The sequence below is a fragment of the Lepidochelys olivacea genome (assembly GCF_965140295.1).
Source record: "Lepidochelys olivacea isolate rLepOli2 genome assembly, chromosome: 6".
NCBI lineage: Eukaryota > Metazoa > Chordata > Testudines > Cheloniidae > Lepidochelys > Lepidochelys olivacea.
In genome coordinates this window covers 116,831,308-116,853,379 of record NC_140416.1, presented here as the reverse complement: position 1 = coordinate 116,853,379, position 22,072 = coordinate 116,831,308, and the positions used below count along the sequence as shown (strand labels likewise).

At 41.0% G+C, this 22,072-nt stretch overlaps 1 protein-coding gene across 3 annotated transcripts; it reads left to right on the top strand.

Moving 5' to 3' along the window:
* The first annotated feature begins 4,250 nt into the window (after positions 1 to 4,250).
* On the top strand, positions 4,251 to 21,482 carry PCNX4 (pecanex 4). Of its 3 annotated transcripts, none has more exons than XM_084630189.1 (12): positions 4,251 to 4,371; positions 5,382 to 5,501; positions 10,617 to 11,343; positions 12,047 to 12,226; positions 12,322 to 12,839; positions 13,711 to 13,811; positions 13,958 to 14,080; positions 14,329 to 14,692; positions 17,962 to 18,065; positions 18,672 to 19,723; positions 20,062 to 20,248; positions 20,790 to 21,482. In XM_084630189.1, exons 3-12 carry the CDS (start codon positions 10,655 to 10,657, stop codon positions 21,039 to 21,041), a joined length of 3,570 nt encoding a protein of 1,189 aa, XP_084486315.1. In that variant the 5' UTR covers positions 4,251 to 4,371; positions 5,382 to 5,501; positions 10,617 to 10,654; the 3' UTR covers positions 21,042 to 21,482. The 3 variants fall into 3 exon arrangements, with proteins under 3 accessions (XP_084486315.1, XP_084486316.1, XP_084486314.1); XM_084630188.1 differs by lacking the exon at positions 4,251 to 4,371 and adding an exon at positions 4,479 to 4,735; XM_084630190.1 differs by lacking the exons at positions 4,251 to 4,371; positions 5,382 to 5,501 and adding an exon at positions 4,478 to 4,735.
* The last annotated feature ends 590 nt before the right edge of the window (positions 21,483 to 22,072 follow it).

Here is a 22,072-nt window from a genome sequence, read left to right as displayed (position 1 = left end):
TACCATACTTCTTTAACTTGCTGGCAAGAATATTGTGGGAGACCATGCCAAAAGCTTTGCTAAAGTCAAGGAACAACACGTCCACTGCTTTCCCTTCATCCACAGAGCCAGTTATCTCGTCATAGAACGCAATTAGTCAGGCATGACTTGCCCTTGGTGAATCCATGCTGACTGTTCCTGATCACTTTCCTCTCCTCTAAGTGCTTCAGAATTGATTCCTTGAGGACCTGCTCCGTGATTTTTCCAGGGACTGAGGTGAGGCTGACTGGCCTATAGTTCCCAGGATCCTCCTTCTTCCCTTTTTTAAAGATTGGCACTACATTAGCATTTTTCCAGTCATCTGGGACCTCCCCCGATCACCATGAGTTTTCAAAGATAATGGCCAATGGCTCTGCAATTACATCTGCCAACTCCTTTAGCACTCTCGGATGCAACGCATCCGGCCCCATGGACTTGTGCTCGTCCAGCTTTTCTAAATAGTTCTGAACCACTTCTTTCTCCACAGAGGGCTGATCACCTTCTCCCCATGCTGTGCTGCCCAGTGCAGTAGTCTGGGAGCTGACCTTGTTCGTGAAGACAGAGGCAAAAAAAGCATTGAGTACATTAGCTTTTTCCACATCCTCTGTCACTAGGTTGCCTCCCTCATTCAGTAAGGGGCCCACACTTTCCTTGACTTTCTTCTTGTTGCTAAAATACCTGAAGAAACCCTTCTTGTTACTCTTAACATCTCTTGCTAGCTGCAACTCCAGGTGTGATTTGGCCTTCCTGATTTCACTCCTGCAAGCCCGAGCAATATTTTTATACTCATCCCTGGTTATTTGTCCAATCTTCCACTTCTTGTAAGCTTCTTTTTTGTATTTAAGAGCAGCAAGGATTTCACTGTTAAGCCAAGCTGGTTGCCTGCCATATTTACTATTCTTTCTACACATCGGGATGGTTTGTCCCTGTAACCTCCATAAGGATTCTTTAAAATACAGCCAGCTTTCCTGGACTCCTTTCCCCCTCATGTTATTCTCCCAGGGGATCTTGCCCATCAGTTCCCTCAGGGAGTCAATGTCTGCTTTTCTGAAATCCAGGGTCTGTATTCTGCTGCTCTCCTTTCTTCCTTGTGTAAGGATCCTGAACTCGACCATTTCATGGTCACTGCCTCCCAGGTTCCCATCCACTTTTGCTTCCCCTACTAATTCTTCCCGGTTTGTGAGCAGCATAAACACTAACATAAACATATAGCAGCAGGTGTACATATTATTTTTTTTAAATCCACACTGCACACATTTCTCCTCCTGGGAAACAGGATGAGAGAACAAACACATGACAGCTATTAGTCACATTGCTTAATGCTCTACTGGGAAGCACTCGTCCTAGGGTCATGAGCACAGTACAAGAACCTAGACAACAGAATAGAGGCACTTAGATACAAACTCCTTCCCATTACATAATACTACAATAACTGGCAACTCAGACATTCTCCCCTTTCACAAAAAGGACCCTTTGAATGTAGATCTCTCTTCTAGGACTACTTGTAGATAGATGTTGCTGATAACCCATTTTACCTGATGATGCTGTAGAATTATAATGTTAAAATGTTCCTCATATAATAATTAACAATATATTTGATATTATTATGCTTAGGTCTGTCTGGAATTAATTAGTAACATTAAAGTAGTTTTTGTTTTTCTTGTTTAATTGGTTAATTTACTTTGTTTAAAAATACATTTTTAAAATATTTTAATAAAAAGATGGACTAACATTTACAAATGAAAATCACCTACTAAGGACAACTTTAAATGTGTAGTATAGTATGTAAGGCTGACAATAATTATATTCCTGTATATGTCTGAACACCCTTTAACACACCCATATATTGAACATTTTTGTCTCATCAACAGCAAAACAATCAACACTCCCCTTGCAGTGACATCAACCTCTCATCTTCGTTTCTTTCATACCTAAGGCCTGATCCACCTAACCTTATTCATGAGATGAAAGACAGGCAGGAATCAATAGCTTCAGAAGTGCAGACTATGGCTGTCGACATCTTACATTTAGAGAGGCCAATAACAGGGTAAATTTAGAGTAGCCACTAGCCATCTTCTCTTCATCATTTAATTTCATAACTGGCTTAAGAAGTCTGCAGCATACATTTGCAGAATTCTTAAATTTTAAGAAAAAACTGTACCAGTAGATACTGATGTATGAAGCCAGTTACAAGTATATGATTTGTCAAATGGCTAAAACTGATTCTTTTTATGTCAATGTTATAATTTCCTGATGTGGGCCTAGGAGGTTTGCATACATAGATACATTAGCTCTGTATGTAGAGATACTTGAATTGTGGATGTCACATCAATTAGATTTGTGGTTAGATACTACACTGATAAGAGCCTTACAAAAACCTATGAAGAGATGAACACATGGAGTCTTAATGACGAATGGAGAATGATGGTCCGTAGTATGCTGCTTGTCTACTAAGGATTTTATATAATATCTATCATGCAGATGGTGGATAGGCATAAAGAACAGTAGAGTCGGCACATCCACTTTGGAGCTGAAAGAAAAGCACTGACAGGTCAAAAGAACTTGTTCATTATGGATGGATAAAGTTGTTTCAAAGACCCCTCTCCTTTCCATCTCCCACTTAATTACTGCTGCAGCAGAGTTACGGTTGTTCTGGTGTTGCATAGTCAAAAATGCCCAGTGTATAGATGTGTATTAATCAACAGTGTGTTACAGTTGGGCAAGAGCTATATAATTAACCTTAGCTAATGAATTCCAGAGTTTAATATTTGCAGCGATGAATAATATTTGAACTTATAAGTCACAACTTAACTGTTAGCTAACTAATGTTTTCTTTGGGAATGCCTCTGGTGTTTGTAGTAGTAACTAATGTATCTGAAAATAGCAACAGTGATTTTTTAAAAATATAAATAAGTGGATGGGGTAAGGAGAAAGCAGAAGTATGTAGATCAGCAAGGTGTCTCACTGGCCTTCCAATCTGTTTGTATCCAACTGTTGTCTTGTCTTATTGTATGCACATTGTGGCAGTGACCATCTTTTGTTATGTAGTTTGTACAGTCCTTAGTACAGGTCTGCTCAGGCCTAATTTTAAAGCCTGACCCAGACCCAGAACAAACCCGAGCACAGCTAACCCAAATTCCACCCAAGAGTAGCAAGTTATTTTCAGATCTGACCTGACCCTGACACTTCCCCCCAAACCTGCTCCCCATGCTCATGATACGTCTCTGGCCACCGCCTGCCCATAAGGCTGGCATGACAGCGCCTGCATGGCCCTTCCCTCCCCCCACTGGCCATTGCTGTCACCTCACTGTGGAATGAGAGACGTTGTGACTCACTGGCAAGGTAACTCCACAACGCACACAGTGCAGTGAGATGGCGGTGGCCAGCAAGAGCAGGGCATGCAATTGCCACCACACTAACCTCCTGGGCAGGAAGAGATCAAAGCCAACCTAAGCCTGAGATGGTCGGGTTGTTTTCAGCGCTGACCCAATCTCTATAGTCAGGTTGCAATGCTCTGGTGCAGTGGCTCTCAAACTGTGGGTCAGGACCCTGAAGTGGGTTGCGACCCCATTTTAATGGGGTTACCAGGGCTGGCTTAGACCTGCTGGAGTCTAGGGCCGAAGCCCAAGCCCCACCACTGGGGCCAAAGCCCAAGGGCTTCGGGGCTCAGGTTACAGCCCTTGGGCTTCAGCTTTGCTCCCCCCTGACCAGAGGCGGTGGGACTCAGGCGTCCTCCCACCCCCAGAGTAGCAGGGCTCGGGGGAGCTCAGGCTTTGGTCCCTTTTCCTGGGATCATGTGGTCATTTCTGTTGTCAGAAGGGGGACGCAGTGCAATGAAGTTTGAGAACCCCTGCTCTAGCGCCTAGCACAATGTGATTCTCACTCATGAGCAGAGCCCCAAGATGCTACCAGTGGGTCTATACAGGGCCTTACCTGTGAGGGTGGAGTGGGAACAAAGGTATAGTTCAACTAAGTGTTAAGAGTCACCAGGGCTTGGTTAGGAGGAGTGCTCTTCATCTGCAGTGAGCCTCAGGGGACATTATGACATAAATAAGGTGAGGAGCGGGACTGGCAGGGCAGCAGGCAGCGCCCACCCCCCCCCCCCATTAACCCCCCTCCCGCCCTCAGCGCACAGGTGTCTGTGGGGAGAACCATCCCCCTGCATGGGGCGAACCCAGCCTCAGGCCACTGCCCCCTGTGCCCGCTGGTGACCAACCTCGGCAGGCGGAGCAGCAAAGGGGTCGGCCCCGCAAAAACAGCACGAGGGCTACAACCCACCCAGGGTGCGGAGGCCCCACGAAAACCGCCCGCGCGCGGGAGCTGCTGTATGTACAGACCCCCCCGGCCACGAAGGTGCGGCACGTGCAGCAGGCGGCTCGGGGCCGTTTCCGCGGACAGGGGGCTGCCTCCGGCGGGAAAATGGCGGCGGCGGCGGCTGTGAGTGGCGGGAAGGGGACGCAGCTCCCCCCCCCCGTCAGCGCGCAGGGCCGGGCGCCGACAGAGCGAGAGCGGCCCCTGCCGCCGCGTCTGCGCCCCGAGACCTCTCTTCGCTGCAGCGGCCTCGGCGGAGTGGGGGGGATCTCGCGCCCGGCGGCGCCCGCCTCGGTTCGGCTCCCTGTGGAAACCAACGGGGGGTTCCGGCCCGCGAGCCGCTGCTGGGGCTCCGCCGCCGCTCAGCCGGGGGCTAGCCCCGCCCGGCAGCCCGCGCTGGCCCCAGGTACGCGGCTTCCCCAGAGGCGCTGGCCGGCCTGTGCTGCCCCCAAGCCTGCTGCCCTCGGGGCTCAGCGCTGCCCGCGCCCGGGCACCCTCAAATGAGCTGTGGGGGGAGACTCTGAGCGCCGTGGGGAGTCAGGCTCGCCAGCCCCCCGAGCTGGGATGGCCGGCCTCAGTCTCCACTGGGGCCGAGCCCGGGGGCTGGTTCGAGAGCCTGAAAGTGCCAGGGTTTGTGTGGGTTTGTAGGGGCTGTGTCCCCGCGCTGGGTGGCCGCTGCAGACAGTGGTAGGGCACCCAGGCCTGGATGAGGAACCTGTTGCGCTAGGCGCTGTACAAACACCCAACAAAGAGACAGTGCCTTCCCCCAAGGACATTTGGGATGCTGCTGCCGGAGCTGAGAGTGGGGTGTGAATGCTGGCCACAGGACTAAGGCTTTGCTGTACCCCAGGGCCTGGCACTTCAACTTAAACAAACTTGACCTTATCTTTTCTAGTTTTTAGTACAAAGGCTGGTCAACCCTTGTAGGTGACCCTTGATGTGACAAGAGGTTTGTGTGTATGCAGCTATGGAGCTGTAGTGTTAGCTGACAATCTTCCAAAATTGTCAGGATCAGTTGCTAATCAAAGCACAAAATCTACTTCTGTTTTTAGGGTTTTATATTGCCACCTCCTCCTCATGGTATCTGAGCACCTTCTATGAAAATTTCATAGCAGTAATTAAGTCATTAGTGGACTTCTTGAAGTCTCTCAGGCTTAAAACTCTGCTTGGGGGTAAGGGTGTGTTTATTTTTTCTTTCTTTGTTTGTTTATGGTTGGTTGATCTTATTGACTGATAGTTTCTTGTGATGAGAGGTGTTGACTATTGTGGCCTGGCTTGTACTAAGCAGATAATAAATTAAAATTGTAACTAACTGTGAAGATAACTTTTTAAAATAACCCCAAGCCTTATATGACGTAATTTAAAAAATAGGGTTATATTTGTATAATTTTCATGTTTTGCTGTGAAATATTAGAAGTAGGCATTCATTCACCTCACCCTTTCAGCCTCTCAAAGAAATTTAAAGCTGCACTTAACGGTCTAAGCCCTGTAAAGGAAGGATGACCTCATACATAGGGCACTAGCTTGGGACTTGGGAGATTAGGGTTCATGTCCTGACTCCACCAATAACTTCCTATGTGACCTTGGTCAAGTCTCTGTGCCTCTGTTCTCCATCTGTAAAATAAGGATAACACACCTCTACCTCAGAGGGATATTGTGAGGATAAACACCTTAAAAGATTTAATGGTGTTCAGATAATGGGGATGATCTAAGCAACTGAGAAATATAGGTGTAGAACTACCCCGGTTATGCCCGATTGTTGTTGTTTGTATCCTAGTAGTACCTAGGAGCCCACTGTGCTAGTACAAACGGAACAAAAAGCTGCAACCCCTCAAAGATCTTGCAATCAAAGTATAAGACAAGGGACAATTGATGGATACAGATTGGGGGAGTACAAGGAAACAATGAGACAATATTGATCAGTATGATAGGCAGTGGTGTTAGCACCCCAGTGGCCTACCTATTGTCTTTTTTTTTTTTTTTTTGGTAGGCATTATAGCAGAAGAGGCTAATGAGGTAGCTTGCAGATATTTTGTGGGATACTTCTCCCAGATGAGGGACAGCCTGGGAGAAAACATGACAGTTAAACAAATGACATCATGGGCTGATCAGAGGTGGGAGTTGATGCTTCAGTAATGAAAGAGAGAAAATAGGTAGGCTGGAGTTAGGCCATGAAGGGATTTGAAAGTGGAGAAAGGTAGCTTATGTTTGATGTGACTGTTGTCACCCAGGCCAGCGGGGTAACCAGGCAATGTGGTCAATCTAGAACTGTCCACTTACTTCAGAAATGCAAACTAAGGGCAGATCCTGCAAACAATTAATTTTGCTGGGACTCGTGCAGAGGTAACTATACATATGTAAGTTCCTGTTTGAAAATCTGGCACCAACATATTTATCAACTCAGGTCAGATAGAGGTATTTAAGATTACATGGTTTCCCATATTTGTTGGGCTTAGTCTCTGATTTCTCTTATAAATATGTTTGTTGCTTTTTTTTATTGTGCCTTACAATGCTTCTGTTTTGCATTGCACTCAGGTAGGAGAACTGTCTCATTTATACACATAGATTTTAAATTTTATGCAAGTATGTCTATTATTTATCAATTTATTTGAGCATGAGCTTTCGTGAGCTCATGCTCAAATAAATTGGTTAGTCTCTAAGGTGCCACAAGTACTCCTTTTCTTTTTGCGAATACAGACTAACACGGCTGTTACTCTGAAACCTGTCTATTATTTATGCAAAACTTGCAGTTTAAATATGTTTATTTAACAAATAAAACATTGTTAAATATGTTTTATTGGTTAATACTTTGTTTATGATTTAGCAAATATATACTTAGAAACAACACAGACTAAACTTGAAACAAATAACACTGTGGGGAAACAGTAAAATCACAGCTGCCAGGGAAATTTTATTTAAAAAATAAAAAAAGTAAAACTTTACCTTGGTTTATGTTTCCTTTTAAAACTGAATTTCTCTCCTTTACATGCCCCCACAATTTTTTACCTATCAAACTCTCTTTAACCTGGCACCATTGCAGACACAGCACTTTAAAACATTCTATTTATAAAGTTTCAGTGACTTGTGAGCAAGCTTAGAATGTACTTTTTTTTAGTGTACTTTTAGAACATTTTTACTATGGTGTGTCCGTATTGCATTTACAAACTGTAGAACTGATTGTAATGAATGCCCTATCCAATATCTATATGATTGGCAGTATTTCCACATTACATTTTAGTTGCTGTCAGATATGATTCCTGTTTTCACCTCAGTTGTATGAGAATGCAAGTAACACAATAACATGCAAAGTTACAATAGAAGAAAGAAACGTACAGTACAATGTAGAGAGTGCTCTGTGTTATAAGGGCAGCAGATCAACAGTACCTCATGGCTCTACATTTTATTACTGAGTATTATGTGTTGATTTAACCTAACATCTTTTAGAGAAAATGCAAATTATTGGCCAGTAACACTAATTTAGAGTATCTGGGTGCCTCTCATTTCCATTATTTCTGACGGAATGTTGTGATGCCCAGTGTATGCTTGCAGACCATGTGACTGTTTCCTTGGTGAATGTAAACTATACATTGTGCACGAAAGCACTTACAAGTATTAAATACGGTAGTGAGAGGATACATGTCAGTGGCATTAGCACATTTGTTTTTACTACACCTGTAGTGCTGTTAAAAATGGGGTGCAGTTTACTTGTCAGATAGAAGGCAGCTAGTATAAAACACTTCCTGCATTAAATCTTCTAGCTACACTCACAGGTATCTTTTTAAAACAAAAATAGTGAGTCGCTACACAGTAGTTTTTTCTGAGTCCTGTTTTCTATCCAGGCCCTCAGACTGAGTACTCCTGTCTGTTGCCTCAAGATCCTTGCTTCTGTGATCAGTAAGATAAATGGTTTCAGAGTAGCAGCCGTGTTAGTCTGTATCCACATTAAGAAAAGGAGGACTTGTGGCACCTTCGAGACTAAAAAATTTATTTCAGCATAAGCTTTCTTGAGCTACAGCTCACGTCATCAGATGCATTCAGTGGAAAATACAGTGGGGAGATTTATATACACAGAGAACATGAAACAGTGAGTGTTACCATACACACTGTAAGGAGAGTGATCAGGTAAGGTGAGCTATTACCAGCGGGCGGGGGGTGCGGGGGGGACGACACCTTTTGTAGTGAATCAAAGTGGGCCATTTGCAGCAGTTGATAAGAACGTCTGAGGAACAGTGGGAGGGTTGGGGGAATAAACATGGGGAAATAGTTTTACTTTGTGTAATGACCCATCCACTCCCAGTCTTTATTCAAGCTTAAGTTAATTGTATCCAGTTTGCAAATTAATTCCTATTCAGCAGTCTCTCGTTGGAGTCTGTTTTTGAAGGTTTTTTTGTTGAAGAATTGCCACATTTAGGTCTGTAATCGAGTGACCAAAGAGATTTGAAGTGGTCTCCGACTGGTTTTTGAACATTATAATTCTTGACATCTGATTTGTGTCCATTTATTCTTTTACGTAGAGACTGTCCAGTTTGACCAATGTACAGGGCAGAGAGGCATTGCTGGCACATGATGGCATATATCACATTGGTAGATGTGTAGGTGAACGAGCCTCTGATAGTGTGGCTGATGTGAACAAAACCCGTTCCCAGCTGTGTCCACATATCTATTCAGGGGACACCATCATAGGACCTAATCACATCAGCCACACTACCCCCCGCTCTCCTGCTGGTAATAGCTCACCTTACCTGATCACTCTCATTACAGGGTGTATGGTAACACCCATTGTTTCATGTTCTCTGTGTATATAAATCTTCCCACTGTATTTTCCACGGAATGCATCTGATGAAGTGAGCTGTAACTCACGAAAGCTTATGCTCAAATAAATTTGTTAGTCTCGAAGGTGCCACAAGTACTCCTTTTCTTTTAGTAAGATAAATATGTGTTTTGCTCTCTCATTACGTTTGCAGAGTACAAAGATACTCTCCTTTTGAAAGTTTCCCTACCCTTTGAGTAATAATTCCTTTTGGATGTCTACCTAAATTCACAGTTGGCCCAGAAAAAATCCAAATGGAAGCAACAACCCTGTAAATAGAAAAGGAGTACTTGTGGCACCTTAGAGACTGAGGTGCCACAAGTACTCCTTTTCTTTTTGCGAATACAGACTAACACGGCTGCTACTCTGAACCCTGTAAATGGTTTGCTGGCCTTGCTCATTCGTATAATTAACAAGCATATGCTGAATACATGTTGTGCCTGTTACAATTATGTCTTCAGTTTTTTTTCTTTCACATTGCAGATGGGAAAGAGGGTATGTCAGCCAACGGCATTCATTGTCTACTTATTAAATTTTCAAACAAGCACCTTGTGCTTTCTCCCATGCTGTCCCTTGCTGTTGCATGGAGCTCCCCATAAACATCCACAAAGCGACCTCATTGTACTCTTTAAAACTATTGTTTGCCATGCCTACTAAAACATTGACAACAATTAGGCTAGTGGTGTGCTGAGGCTACTGCCCATCATGCTGACCAGTGTTGTCGCATTGTTTACTTGTACTTCCCCATCTATCTCTTATCTTATACTTTGATCGTAAGCTCTTTGGGCAAGGGCCATCTTTTTGTTCTGTGTTTATGAAGTGCCAAGCACAACTGGGTCCTGATCAGTGAGTAGGTCTCCTAAGCATCAGGGTAACTGAAAAGGGCTTTGATGCCACTATTTATTTATTTATTTTTACAGTTAAGATGTTATATGTTTGATCTAGACAGCCCTAATTTTACAAGGAACTCAATGTGGAACCCCTGCACCCCCATGGGTCCTTATTGAGATTGAAGGGGTTCCTCCTGGACATGGGTGGCTTCCCATTTGGAAGTCCTTGGAGGACAGAGGCTTAAATCATAAGTTGGAATAGGGCTAGATGTAAATTTCAATTCTCGACAAGTACTCTGTTGTGAGAGTAAACAATTCATTTTATTAACTCCAAAGAGTAGAGGCCATGTTAAATTAGTCCCATAATTCTTCACATAAGTTCTGCAATGGTCAGTATATTCTGTCTTTAAAAATATGTTGTAAAGTTTTTTCCCATTTTAATAGTTTACTTATAGTCCTTAAAGTTCAGCGTATCCTGCAAATAGGATAGAAGATGTCTACTGAAATTATTAACTTGCAAATTCACTATGATTTTACAAATGAAAACAGGACAAAACAATTATCTTTATTGCCTACTTGTGAAGTTTTGAATGTGGCATTTAGTAACGCTATCTTATTTTTCTTTATCTGCTGCTGTTGTGCTACAGGAAAGATGGGACTCATCCAAGATTCCTGAGTAATAAGAATGGGTCCGGATGTACCTCTCCTGAATGATTACAAACAGGAGTTCTTCTTGAAGCGCTTTCCACAGACTGTTTTGGGAGGTCCCCGGTTTAAATTAGGCTATTGTGCGCCTCCTTACATATATGTGAATCAGATCATTCTTTTCCTGACGCCATGGGTTTTGGGAGGAATAGGAACACTTTTGTACCAGTTAGACATTATGAAAGACTATTACACTGCAGCACTTTCAGGAGGACTAATGCTTGTTACAGCACTTATTCTCCAGATGACAAATCTGAATGCAAGACAGAAAACAGTGACAGTAGAAAGAATGCAAATTCAGAATACCCTAAGGGATGAAGATGAGTATGAATTTTCCAGCTGTGTGGGTTCAGAGACAGTTAAATTTATTATTTCAGGCAAGAAATATATAGTCAACACTGTATTTCATTCGTTTCTTGCTGGGGTAATGTGTGGGTTGGGAACTTGGTATTTGCTGCCAAACAGAATAACCTTGCTGTATAGTAACATTGGAGGAACTGTTGTGATCTTTGTGTTTGGATGGGTAACTATTTGTATAGGAGAATATTCTTTAATCATAAACACAGCTACAGAGACAGCTACTTTTCAAGCACTGGATACTTATGAAATTACTGCTCTCATGAGACCTTTCTATATTTTTGTCTTTATTGCAGTGGATCTTGCACACAGGTAAACGTCTATAATGTTTATATAACTTTAATGTTGGCTTATGTATGCAGTTTGTTGGTAGATGCTATGAAATAACTCTCCTGAAAGATTTGTATTAGAGATGTCAGTCAATTTGAAAAATCCAGAAGAAGCCTAGAAAATTATACAATAGAACTTAATGCTTTTCTTTTGCTTTTATAGAAAATTAAGAACTTGATAGCTTTCAAGAAAAGTTAGGCGGGAGACTAAGAAGTTATAAGGTTAGCATAGTTAAAATGGTCACCCTCAGTCTTAAATTCAGTACTATTGGAAGTAGCTGTTTGCCTCACTGTCCTTTTAAGGATTAGTTATCAAGAAATATATTTTTACTGCTTTTAAATGTCTTAAAATAGTTTGTACCAAATATAGTACTTTTAAATTTGAGATAGGCCTGATTTGGAATTATAGATCCAAACACTGTGAACTTCAGAAAAATTTAGATACCAATTCGAAATTTGAGCTGCTAGTTGTTGTCAGTCTGATAATGTTCAGGCATTAATTTAAGTATATTTATTTTTGTGTGTGTGTTGTTTTTTTTTAAAAAAGTCGGACTATTCTGACATTTGAATATGGGATACATAACTTTTATACTTCTGGATTTATCGTGTGTGTTAAACTTGAAGTAAATCTATACATACGGTATCTTCCTTTCATAGGAGTCAAGTACATTTCCTTTTTCATCCAGGTTTACTGTTAACATGCCAGTTTTAGAACAGACAAACCAGATTTTGCACATCATATTTCTATTTTTGCCATTTTTATGGGCATTGGGGATTCTGCCCCCACTTGATGCACTTTTTCTATGGGGAATGGAACAAGTGTTGGAGTTTGGCCTAGGAGGTTCACCCATGTCAAGTAATACAAGGTAAATTTTATTGACATAATGATCAAATATAACATTGTAGTTTGTAACCTTTTTTCTTTTCAATCAAATCTTTTTGTTTTTTCTCTCCTTCGCAGGTTGTTAGTAATGTTTCTCATTTCTGCTGGAACAGCTATAGCATCATATTTCATTCCCAGCACTGTTGGTGTGGTCCTCTTCATGACTGGATTTGGATTCATACTCAGTCTTAACCTAAGTGAGATTGGTCTAGCCTTCAAGCACACCATGATCAGCCATTTAGCGTCCAACAAGTCTAAGTGCTCTAAGTCCAGTGGTCCTAGGATACACTTTGGATGGAGGGAATTCTTTTTCTATTTGACTGTCTTGACATTGGCTCTTATAGAAGCCAGTTTGCTGCATCACTTTGCTGGTTTTTCAGCATTTTCCAAAGCCAGTCCCCAGGCTATAGTGAGTTACATTCTGATCATATTACTTATAGTTATGTGGATTCTTAGAGAGATTCAGGGAGTGTACTTGTTTGGAATCTTCCGAAACCCTTTTTATCCAAAGGATGTCAGGACTGTGACTGTGTTCATGGAGATGCAAAGAAGGCTTATGAAAGTTGGTGTTGTCAGAAGGATTTTACTAACACTAGGTAGGAATATCTTCTATGTACTATATGTAAGATGAAGATTAAAGGAAGATTAAAACATGGCAATAACATTTCTCTATGTGAGTTAAAATGTATGTGCTAAGAAGATTTAAATGGCTTAGTTTTCATTCAAGTTTTACTTTTAGCCTTGTATGCACAATTAATGGGTTCAGATTTTCAGAAGTGACTAGTGATCTGGGGTGCATGAATTTTAGGGTGCTCAATTTGAGGGACTGACTTTCAGAGTGTGGGTGCTTAGTGCTTTCTGAAAACCACCGCCCTTTAAGGAGTGTAGGTTTGGAATCCAAAAATTGGAACTGGCCACTTTTGAAAATCTTTGCTGTAACTTTAATAAAATAGTTCTAAAAGAAAACTGAATTGACTCTGGAAGTCCATCAAAATATTTGTTCCTTGCAACTTCCTAATAAAAGGCCTAATCCTACTTCCATTGAAGTCAATGGCATATTTTCCACTCTCTTCAATTGAACCAAAATTTGGCCCAAATTGAGTTTGTGTAGATCTACTAGTTTTGGGACATAATCTTGGAGTGCTTATTCACATGTTTCACTCATTTGAGTATTCCCATTAACTTCAGAGAGACTAATCACAAGTTAAGCATGGGCATAAGCACTTGCAGGAATGGGCCCTTTGTGTGAAAATGCCACCTAATTTTAACTTTTTTTTGAGGGGGAGAGGGAAGTTCACAAAAAAAATTACTGGCTTAGTGGTGGCAATTCCCATTCACAAACTAAGATTTCCATTCTGCAGTGAGCTCATTGCAGGATCTGGAGCCAATTTATGGACTTTGGTAGACATTGCAAAGAAAAAACATTGATGTTTCTCTCATGGTTTTTTTTTTTTTTTTTAATTGCAGTGTCTCCATTTGCTATGATAGCATTTCTTTCATTAGACAGTTCCCTACAAGGTCTTCATTCTGTATCTGTTTGCATTGGATTCACCAGAACCTTTAGAATGGTAATTTTAAATTTTTCTAATTTGTTACCTTGTAGAAGAAACTTTTTCCAAAAGAAATAAGAAGTGACTTGGAAGAAATACTCCAGGTCAAGAAGAGGGAGAAAGGGCAGATGCTTGGTACAACAAATAATCAGTCTCTGTTTTAGGTTTGGCAAAATTCAGAGAATGCCCTGTTGGAGATGGTGATTGTATCGATAGTGCAGATGTTGCTATTTAATACTGATGTGTGGTGGAACAGAAGCCTTGATACAGGAATCAGACTCTTACTGGTAAACCTAATTTTAATTTTGATTAAGCAGCTAGCTATTGCATCTTTTCTTCCCCACTTCTTCCAAAATTAGGGCTCAGGGCTTATGGGTATGGAGACTGAAACTCTGTAGGCATGGATTTTCTCTTGGTTTAATAATTAGTTTTATTTAGTGCACTTAACAGTATATAAACCTGAAAGAGCTCTAGCAATGCTGAATGTGACCAGATACCTAAGAAAAATATTTGATTATTGTATGTATCTCAACAGGCTGGTGTCATTCGGGATCGATTACTTCAGTTGATCTCAAAATTGCAGTTTGCTGTAGCTGTTCTCTTGACATCATGGACAGAGAAAAAGCAACGTCGGAAATCTACTGCAACCTTAATAACACTCAACATTGTTTTCTTCCCAATTGTATTGGCCTTCATAGCTGTCTCTGCACTACTTTCTTCCCCCATGCTGCCGCTCTTCACTCTACCAATATTTTTGATTGGGTTTCCTAGACCTATCCGAAGCTGGCCTGGACCTGTGGGTGCAACAGCATGTGTTTGTTCAGATACCATGTACTATCAGCAGGTGGTTCCAAGTCTGGCCACTGCACTGCAGTCTGCACTGGCATCAGGTAGTCTAGGTAGGTAAACTGTAGCTGTATAAAATAATTTGCAGATAATATAGTTAAATGCTTTAATCTGTGTAGCCTCTACTGGAGAACATTGTGATTTGCAACCTCTATGTTAAATAGATGTGCTCACTACCTAGATTAAAACTTAAACAGTGCAGTGTTCCAGGGTTTATTCAGCTAAGTAAAAAATGGGTGGTTTCAGACCTTGCTGCATTCTCTTAATAGAGACTGCTGTGATTTAATACAATTAGACAGCGGTGGCAAAACTGTGTTGCACTTGGCATTCCTTATACTGAACAAGAGAAGATGTCTTTCTAAAAGATCTACCTAGGCTTAACTAAAATCTATGGGCTTAATACATGAACCACTTGGTCAAATTCTGTGGCCTGTGTTATGTAGGAGATGAGGCTAGAGGATCATAATGGTCCCTTCTGGCCTTACAATTTTACAGAAGATTGTGACATGTATTTATTTTTTTTAATGATACTAAAAGAAAACAAAAACCAAGATTTTTTTTTCTTCGCCAAAGAAAACATAATTGCTGAAATTGCAAGAAATTCTTTTGAGAAACACTTGGGGCACACAAGCAGAATAATCAAGAGCAGGTTGCCCCACTGATAAGTTATGAGTATTTACTTTTGCTGTCTTACACTGATGGCTAGTAAGGGAGGCATCTTAGTATTCAATGGTAATTGAATCTAACTTCAGTCACTCTTTTTCGGAGGAAGAGAGAAATGCAGAAACTTTTGTCAGCAGACCTATGCAATGGATTTGGTACAAGGGCTGAAGAGACTTGAAGTAATTGTAGGAAGCTTCCCCACAAAAGGAGAAACCCCACTCACAGTTCACTCTACCAGTAAATAAGAGAACATCTTTCTTATTGCTAATATGAAAGTCAGGTGTTGTGGCACTCATGCCTCAGATTCAATATTTTTTTTAAAAATAGAAAAAATTACTTGCTTTTTAAAGGGATAATCTTTGAATGGACATCTCCAAGCAAGAGATCCTGTTAGGATCTTAGATCATTTAAAGATGAAACGATAATGCTCTTAATGTGCCACTATTTTAATTTAAAAATAAAAAAAATAATCTACAGAGAGGATTTGTAGTAGCTTTGACAGCCCAAATTTAAAAAAAACTTTGCAAAAATGGTAGCAAGAAAGTGCACTTCATTAGCACAGTGGAATATAAGGTTATTTTTAATTTTAACTATATTAAAACCTGGCTGGTTTTACTGATTGTATTTTACAACATTCTGAAACTAAAATTCACTGTACAAGTCAAAGATGATTTGAACATGAGTGAGGATGCAATGTGCTGGCAGCAAACATGCACTGTCCTGTTTTGGAATATCACAGATGTGCTGGAGAAGTGACAGCTGACTGTAATCTAAGGTCTGAATTAAGAAAATCAGTTAGACGGCAAGTTTACCATCACCCTCTTACATCTAAACAGAAAGAGAATAGAGGAAAGAAATGTGATGTTTCTGTGGGAGGGAGGGCAATCTACTGACTAAAGCAATGAGCTTGATTTCAGGACTCTAAGTGCTAGCATTGCCATTAACTTGACATGTGCAAGTCATTTATGCCTTAATTTTCAAATGCCTACTAATTTTGGTTGCCTCGGGTTTTTTTGATATCTAGGGCCTGATTTTTCTACCTAGCGGTGCTGAGGAACAGCAAATTCCATTGGATCTGTGGGTGCTTAGTACCTCTGAAAATTAGTCCATTAGATTTTCATGTGGGACATCCAAAAATGGATACACTTGCAAAATTTAGGCCTTAACATCTGCTTAAGTGTCTGTAAAGAAGGCATGATAATACCTCACAGGTGGATTGAGGTTTAATTGATATTTATAAAGCATTTTGAGATCCTTAAATAAAAATGCCATAGAAGCATTCCTCCACCTTCCCCCAGGCCGATCTTGTGCTGCTGGGGGAGTCTCAGAATTCCCTTTTGTATACACATTGATTTTTCACAAAAGCAAGAAAACATAGGACCTTTCTACTGGCTGAGGAATGCTGGATATGACTCCTTCAAGAGCTCATTGCTGCTGCAAAAAAACATTGTGAATTAATGAAAAAAGTTGCAAGGCATGCCTTCCTCTGTCTAATCTTCAGGATCATCAGCCCTTGCTGATATGGGGAGTAACAGAAGAAACATGATCCTACATTTTAAGAAGTCTGCCCCCTTTCCTATATTTCTCTCTCATCTCATTCCCACCTTCCTTTTGGAGTATTTTAAGTACCTTGCACTCCTTTGACGTTTCTCACTTATTTTATCTGTGGCTCCCTCTGTCTTCATGCCCCACAGTTCTGTTCCTTGCTCTGCCCCAGACACAACTGTGTGATGTTGGACCAAGCCACTTACTTCATTTTCCTGTTGTAAAAAGGTTAACATCTCAAGGTTGTCATGAAGCTGAATTAATGTTTGGAAAGCACTTTGAGATGCTCTGCTGAAAGATTCTATAGACATGCATTGTAGTAGTATTCTACAGCTTATGTATATACGTAATCGTGTAGGCAATAAAATTAACTTGGTTTCCACTAACTTTTCCCAGCTTGCCTCATCATTTCTATTTACACTACCTAAATGTTTCAGAATGTACTATAGTCGTTGTTCTGGACACAGTATTTGGATCCAGCTTTGCACCTTACTTGCTTTGGTTTCTACTCTTGACCTGACACAAAGTAGTGTAATATAAGCAGCAGTCCATAATCTAACTAAAGTTGTAGACACTAATGCACAAAGGCTCAATCTATACTGAAGAAAGTATGGCAAAAAGCAGTGCTTGGAAAGCTCTCTGTGTACACAAATTCACTAAGTATTTCAAGATGTTTTACAAGTTCTGGTTGTTCCAGCTGATTGTAATATCCAGGAATAGGTCTCCAGCTCAACCAGTGTAGTCTACAGTAGTTTCTTCATATTGCAAGAGGAAACCACAAGCATTGCAACTGCCCTAGTTCTAACCCCATTCCACAAGGCAATGCCTCATATTGGCAAGTTGCCCCAAAGCTCCAGCTAGTAACGGTTGCGGGCACTCTGGGATATGTACATCAGGAAGCCACTGAAGCAACACCTGTGCTGTGCTTAGCCAACCCAAACTGGTTCTGGCAGGATCAGTGTTGCTGTGTAAATGTCCTTGCAACAGCCTAGCGCATCACACGCCACAAACTTTCATACAAGAGTGTCTTTGCAATGGTTTCCTCAATGTACAGAAGAAACCTTAATCAACAGAATCCAACAGTAAAAGTTAACTTTTTGTGCATCTTTTTTAGGTCTCTCTTTACCTGGATCACACTTCTTGTGCCGTTTTCAGGACAGACTGATGTGGATATTAGTACTAGAAAGAGGCTTCACATACTGCTGTGTTAATATTAAGGTGAATATTTACTGAAAACTTACCTAGTCATGTTTTGGAAACACACATTTGTTTCTGTATAACTTCCTGTAATAGCACAAGTAACACAACTTACGTTACATAAGGTTAACATATTTTGGGTGCGTAACTAATTTAGTTTTACAACTGATAGGGTCTTTTGTGTTGCACCATTAAGTCTGTAATAATACATTTGAAACAATCTGAAGCACATAAGTTATGACATAGAAGAAGTTGGGGGTGGGGGGAGAACCTACTATATTAGCAAGTATGGAAGTACCATATCACTCGTCCTGTGGCTACAGACTTTTTTTAAAAAAACAACCATATACAGTTGATCTGTAAGGGGCAAAGGTAACATGGCAAATAAAATGCAAGGTTCTAAAGAAAGTTCAGATTTATCATGTCTGTATTTAACATCTGTAGTCAATCTTAGATACAATGATGGGTGCTATAAAAAAATCTTCGCTTCAGTGGTGCCAGAAATATTAGAAATGGAAGTGTCTCTTCAATTGCTGGGAATAATTTTTAATAATAAGAAAATAGTATTCATTAGCATTGCTTGTACAGCCAAAGAGCAAAGATGACTTGTTCCCATTTGTGCTATAGGGGCTAGAATTGCAGGAAACTTCCTGCCACACTGCTGAAGCACACAGAGTGGATGAAGTTTTTGAAATGGCCTTTGAACACCAGGAGCATGCAGAGACTTTCTCTCTCAATCATCATTTTGGAAACATTTTAACCCCTTGTACCACTCTACCTGTGAGACTGTATTCTGATGCCAGGAATGTCTTGTCTGGGATCATTGATTCACATGAGAACTTAAAGCAACTGAAAGATGATTTCCTTAAAGTGCTTGTATGGATACTTGTCCGGTACTGCTATAAAAAATCAAAAATGTGCGAGAAGCTGGACAAAACAACCAAGAACAAAGAAGGGTCATTTCCATTAACCCAGCCCAATGCATTTGACAGTGCAGTAGAAAAGCCCAGGCCCATAAGAGATGAAGATAGCTTTAGTGTAGATACAATTGCGGATTGGACCGATGATAGTGATCTTTTTGATCTTGAGCCCAGCAGAACAAGAGAGAGAAAAGAAACCGAGCCATTGGAAGCTGCACCAAGAACACTTTTGTCTGTTCCAGGGTCAGTAGAAATGGAGAGCGCAGTTGGTGCTCTGCAGGAGACAGCCCCTGAAGATAAACTCTACAAAGCTGTTGTGCTTGGCCTCCCTGCTGTAGACAAAGGAAAGAAGCAGGAAGTTGTAAACTTGCCTTTAGTTGCATTTAGCTGCTCCTACTCTGAGTTGCTAAGCATACCTGAAGAGTGGACAACTGCTCCCATACCTACTTCCAAACTCAATGAGATGAGGCAGAGGTTTCCAGAAGACTGGTACCATTTTGTTTTGAGTCAACTGGATTTTTTTCATTTGAAAGAAAAACCTTCCAATTTACTTGATGACATAACTAAAGACAAAGCTTTGAAAGAGTTGTACGTCCATGGTGTATTGTCTTGTTGTTTTGGTTTGTTTGGACTAGACAATACAGTTCCTGCTCCTAGTCATGTATTTAGAGCATACACTGGTGGCATCCCCTGGTGTGTTGGTTTGGATTGGCTAACTGGAAAACCAGAGCTGTTCCAACTAGCACTGAAAGCATTCAGGTAAAAAGCCATGCGCATTATAAAACATAGCATAACTCTGTCGGAAGAGAGCATTTATGCTTTCAGAGTTGGCTTTAAACTATATGTAGTGAAGAGAGAGATGCTAGCTAAGTGACAGTAAGTCACCATATTCATTGCCAAATAGTATAGCAAATTAGTTCTGAAATTAAGTATTTTGCATTTTCCATGATCAATCAATAGTGCCAATGTTTGAGCTAATTGAAACAACTATAACAACCTGTAAGTGGGTTATCATAGCTACATTGCTTTTGATAACTGCTTTGTCCCTCTCTCTGAAGTGTATACTTACTCTAGGCATTCTGTTATACATCTTTCAGATATACGTTTAAGCTCATGGTTGACAAAGCAAGCCTGGGTCCAGTAGAGAACTTCGAAGAGCTGATTAACTATCTGGAAGAATATGAAAGTGACTGGTACATTGGTTTAGTATCAGATATTGAGTGGCAACAAGCAGTTTTGCAGGAAAAGCCATACCTTTTTTCTTTAGGACATGATCCTAACATGGTAAGGGGGGGGGAGAATGCTAGCAAGCAACATTAATGTGTTTTTTCCACTGCTTATTATTTTAATGTGTGTCTTACTTCCAAGACTTTACAGAGAACTTTACATCCAAAGAACAAATGAATGCTTGACAAAATTTGGCATTAGTACTGCTGGAAATTGCTAGACAGCTGTTCTGCAAACGCAGCAGCATTTGTTAACTATGACATGGGGATATTCAAGCATTCGGCCATTAAAGATTCAACAGTTCTAGTTAATTATATGCAACAGCATAATCTAGAGGCCTATACGCCTTTCATCTTACACTAAATATTGTGAGGGGACCAGGGCATGTGACATTATTTGGTTCAAGGCACTGCAGTGTTGAAAGTCTCACTTATTAAATTGCAGTCTCAACCTGTTGTTGAAATTATGGAAGAGGCAGTTTTAAAAAGACAGTACCCAGAATGATGCTAACTATTCCCTTTATGCTCTGTAACTGAAACATTTTTATTTGTCTGAATTCTATTAGTGTACTGAAAATTAAATGTTTTTTCTTTCAAAGGGAGTTTACACTGGGAGAGTGCTCACCCTTCAGGAATTGTTAGTGCAGGTTGGGAAGCTCAACGACGAAGCTGTCCGAGGTCAATGGGCAAATCTTTCATGGGAGCTGCTGTATGCTACCAATGATGATGAAGAACGCTACAGTATACAAGCTCACCCAATCCTTCTGAGAAACCTTACTGTGCAAGCAGCAGACCCACCGCTTGGCTACCCTGTTTATTCATCTGCATCTCTCCATGTGCCTTTGTTGTAGGCTGTTGATTTGTAAGGTGTGTTTTTTGTATTTCCTATCTGTAAGGAGGAAACCAAACACTAATGCTGCATTTGTACAACTAGAAATATGAAGATCTCATTGAGAGGCATTGGATGGCAGTTGCCAAACCAGAGAACCCTAATTTGCACGGAAAAGGTGCTAGCTGGAGGCAAGAACTTTAGAATCTGTTTTTGCAGTGCTGGAACTACCTAAACCCCATTCCCTGCGTGGCTGCCACATGTCTTGATCTCCACTTCAGAGAACAGACGCTTAGCTCTGGCCACTAACTGTTGTTGGTGCATTTTTTTTTTTTAAATAGCTTAACAGGTGACTTGCATTTGTAGGCAGGTTACATACAGCTCATTGTAGTATAGTGAACTGTAGAGTTGGTAACCAAAGTGTACGTATGAATATTTATATGAAATTTTTATTCTCATTTTATATATTGATGTATTTTGATATTTTAGAACTTGTTATAATGTATAATTTCATATCATTTTTTTAATGTGTATTACCTGCTGCCCTTTCACAAAGGAAGCCTTGGAGTGTTTCCATAGAAAGGCACACTAGCTACTCCAGGCTTTCCTCTCCCCCAGTGTAAACAAACCATTATAGGGGCTGTATGCAGGCAGGGAAGTAGTTCAGAATGCAGGAAGAAGGGTAACTAGGGGCTGTGTGCCAGGAAGGCTCCCCCTTGCAGTCCCTGTGTCTCTCCCCCTGCAGCTCCCTCCCAACTCCGCCCCCAACTTTAGCCCCATAGAGGGCAATAGGGCACTGGACTTCAGCCCCAAGGCCCTGTGGCCTCTAGATTCCTGGTTGAGAACTGCTACTTTGCTGGACAATAGATGTGTAAAGCTATTTCACTTGAATCTCTTTGACTGCTCAAGCCCTTCAGCAGGGCAGTCAGACTCCTCCACTTTCCTATGTACTAACAGGAAGGAGATCTCCTAGCAGGAGATGCTGACTTGGTGTCCAATACAGCTGAGACATTTAGAACTATTCACCTTAACTACTTGTGTAGACTACTAAAA

Bases quoted from the DNA above. Each gene is read 5' to 3' on its own strand.
- PCNX4 (XM_084630189.1), top strand. From the start codon at position 10,655: ATGGGTCCGGATGTACCTCTCCTGAATGATTACAAACAGGAGTTCTTC. The intron at 13,812-13,957 runs GTAATTTTAAAT...TCTCTGTTTTAG, and splicing joins TCACCAGAACCTTTAGAATG to GTTTGGCAAAATTCAGAGAA. The intron at 19,724-20,061 runs GTAAAAAGCCAT...TACATCTTTCAG, and splicing joins CTAGCACTGAAAGCATTCAG to ATATACGTTTAAGCTCATGG.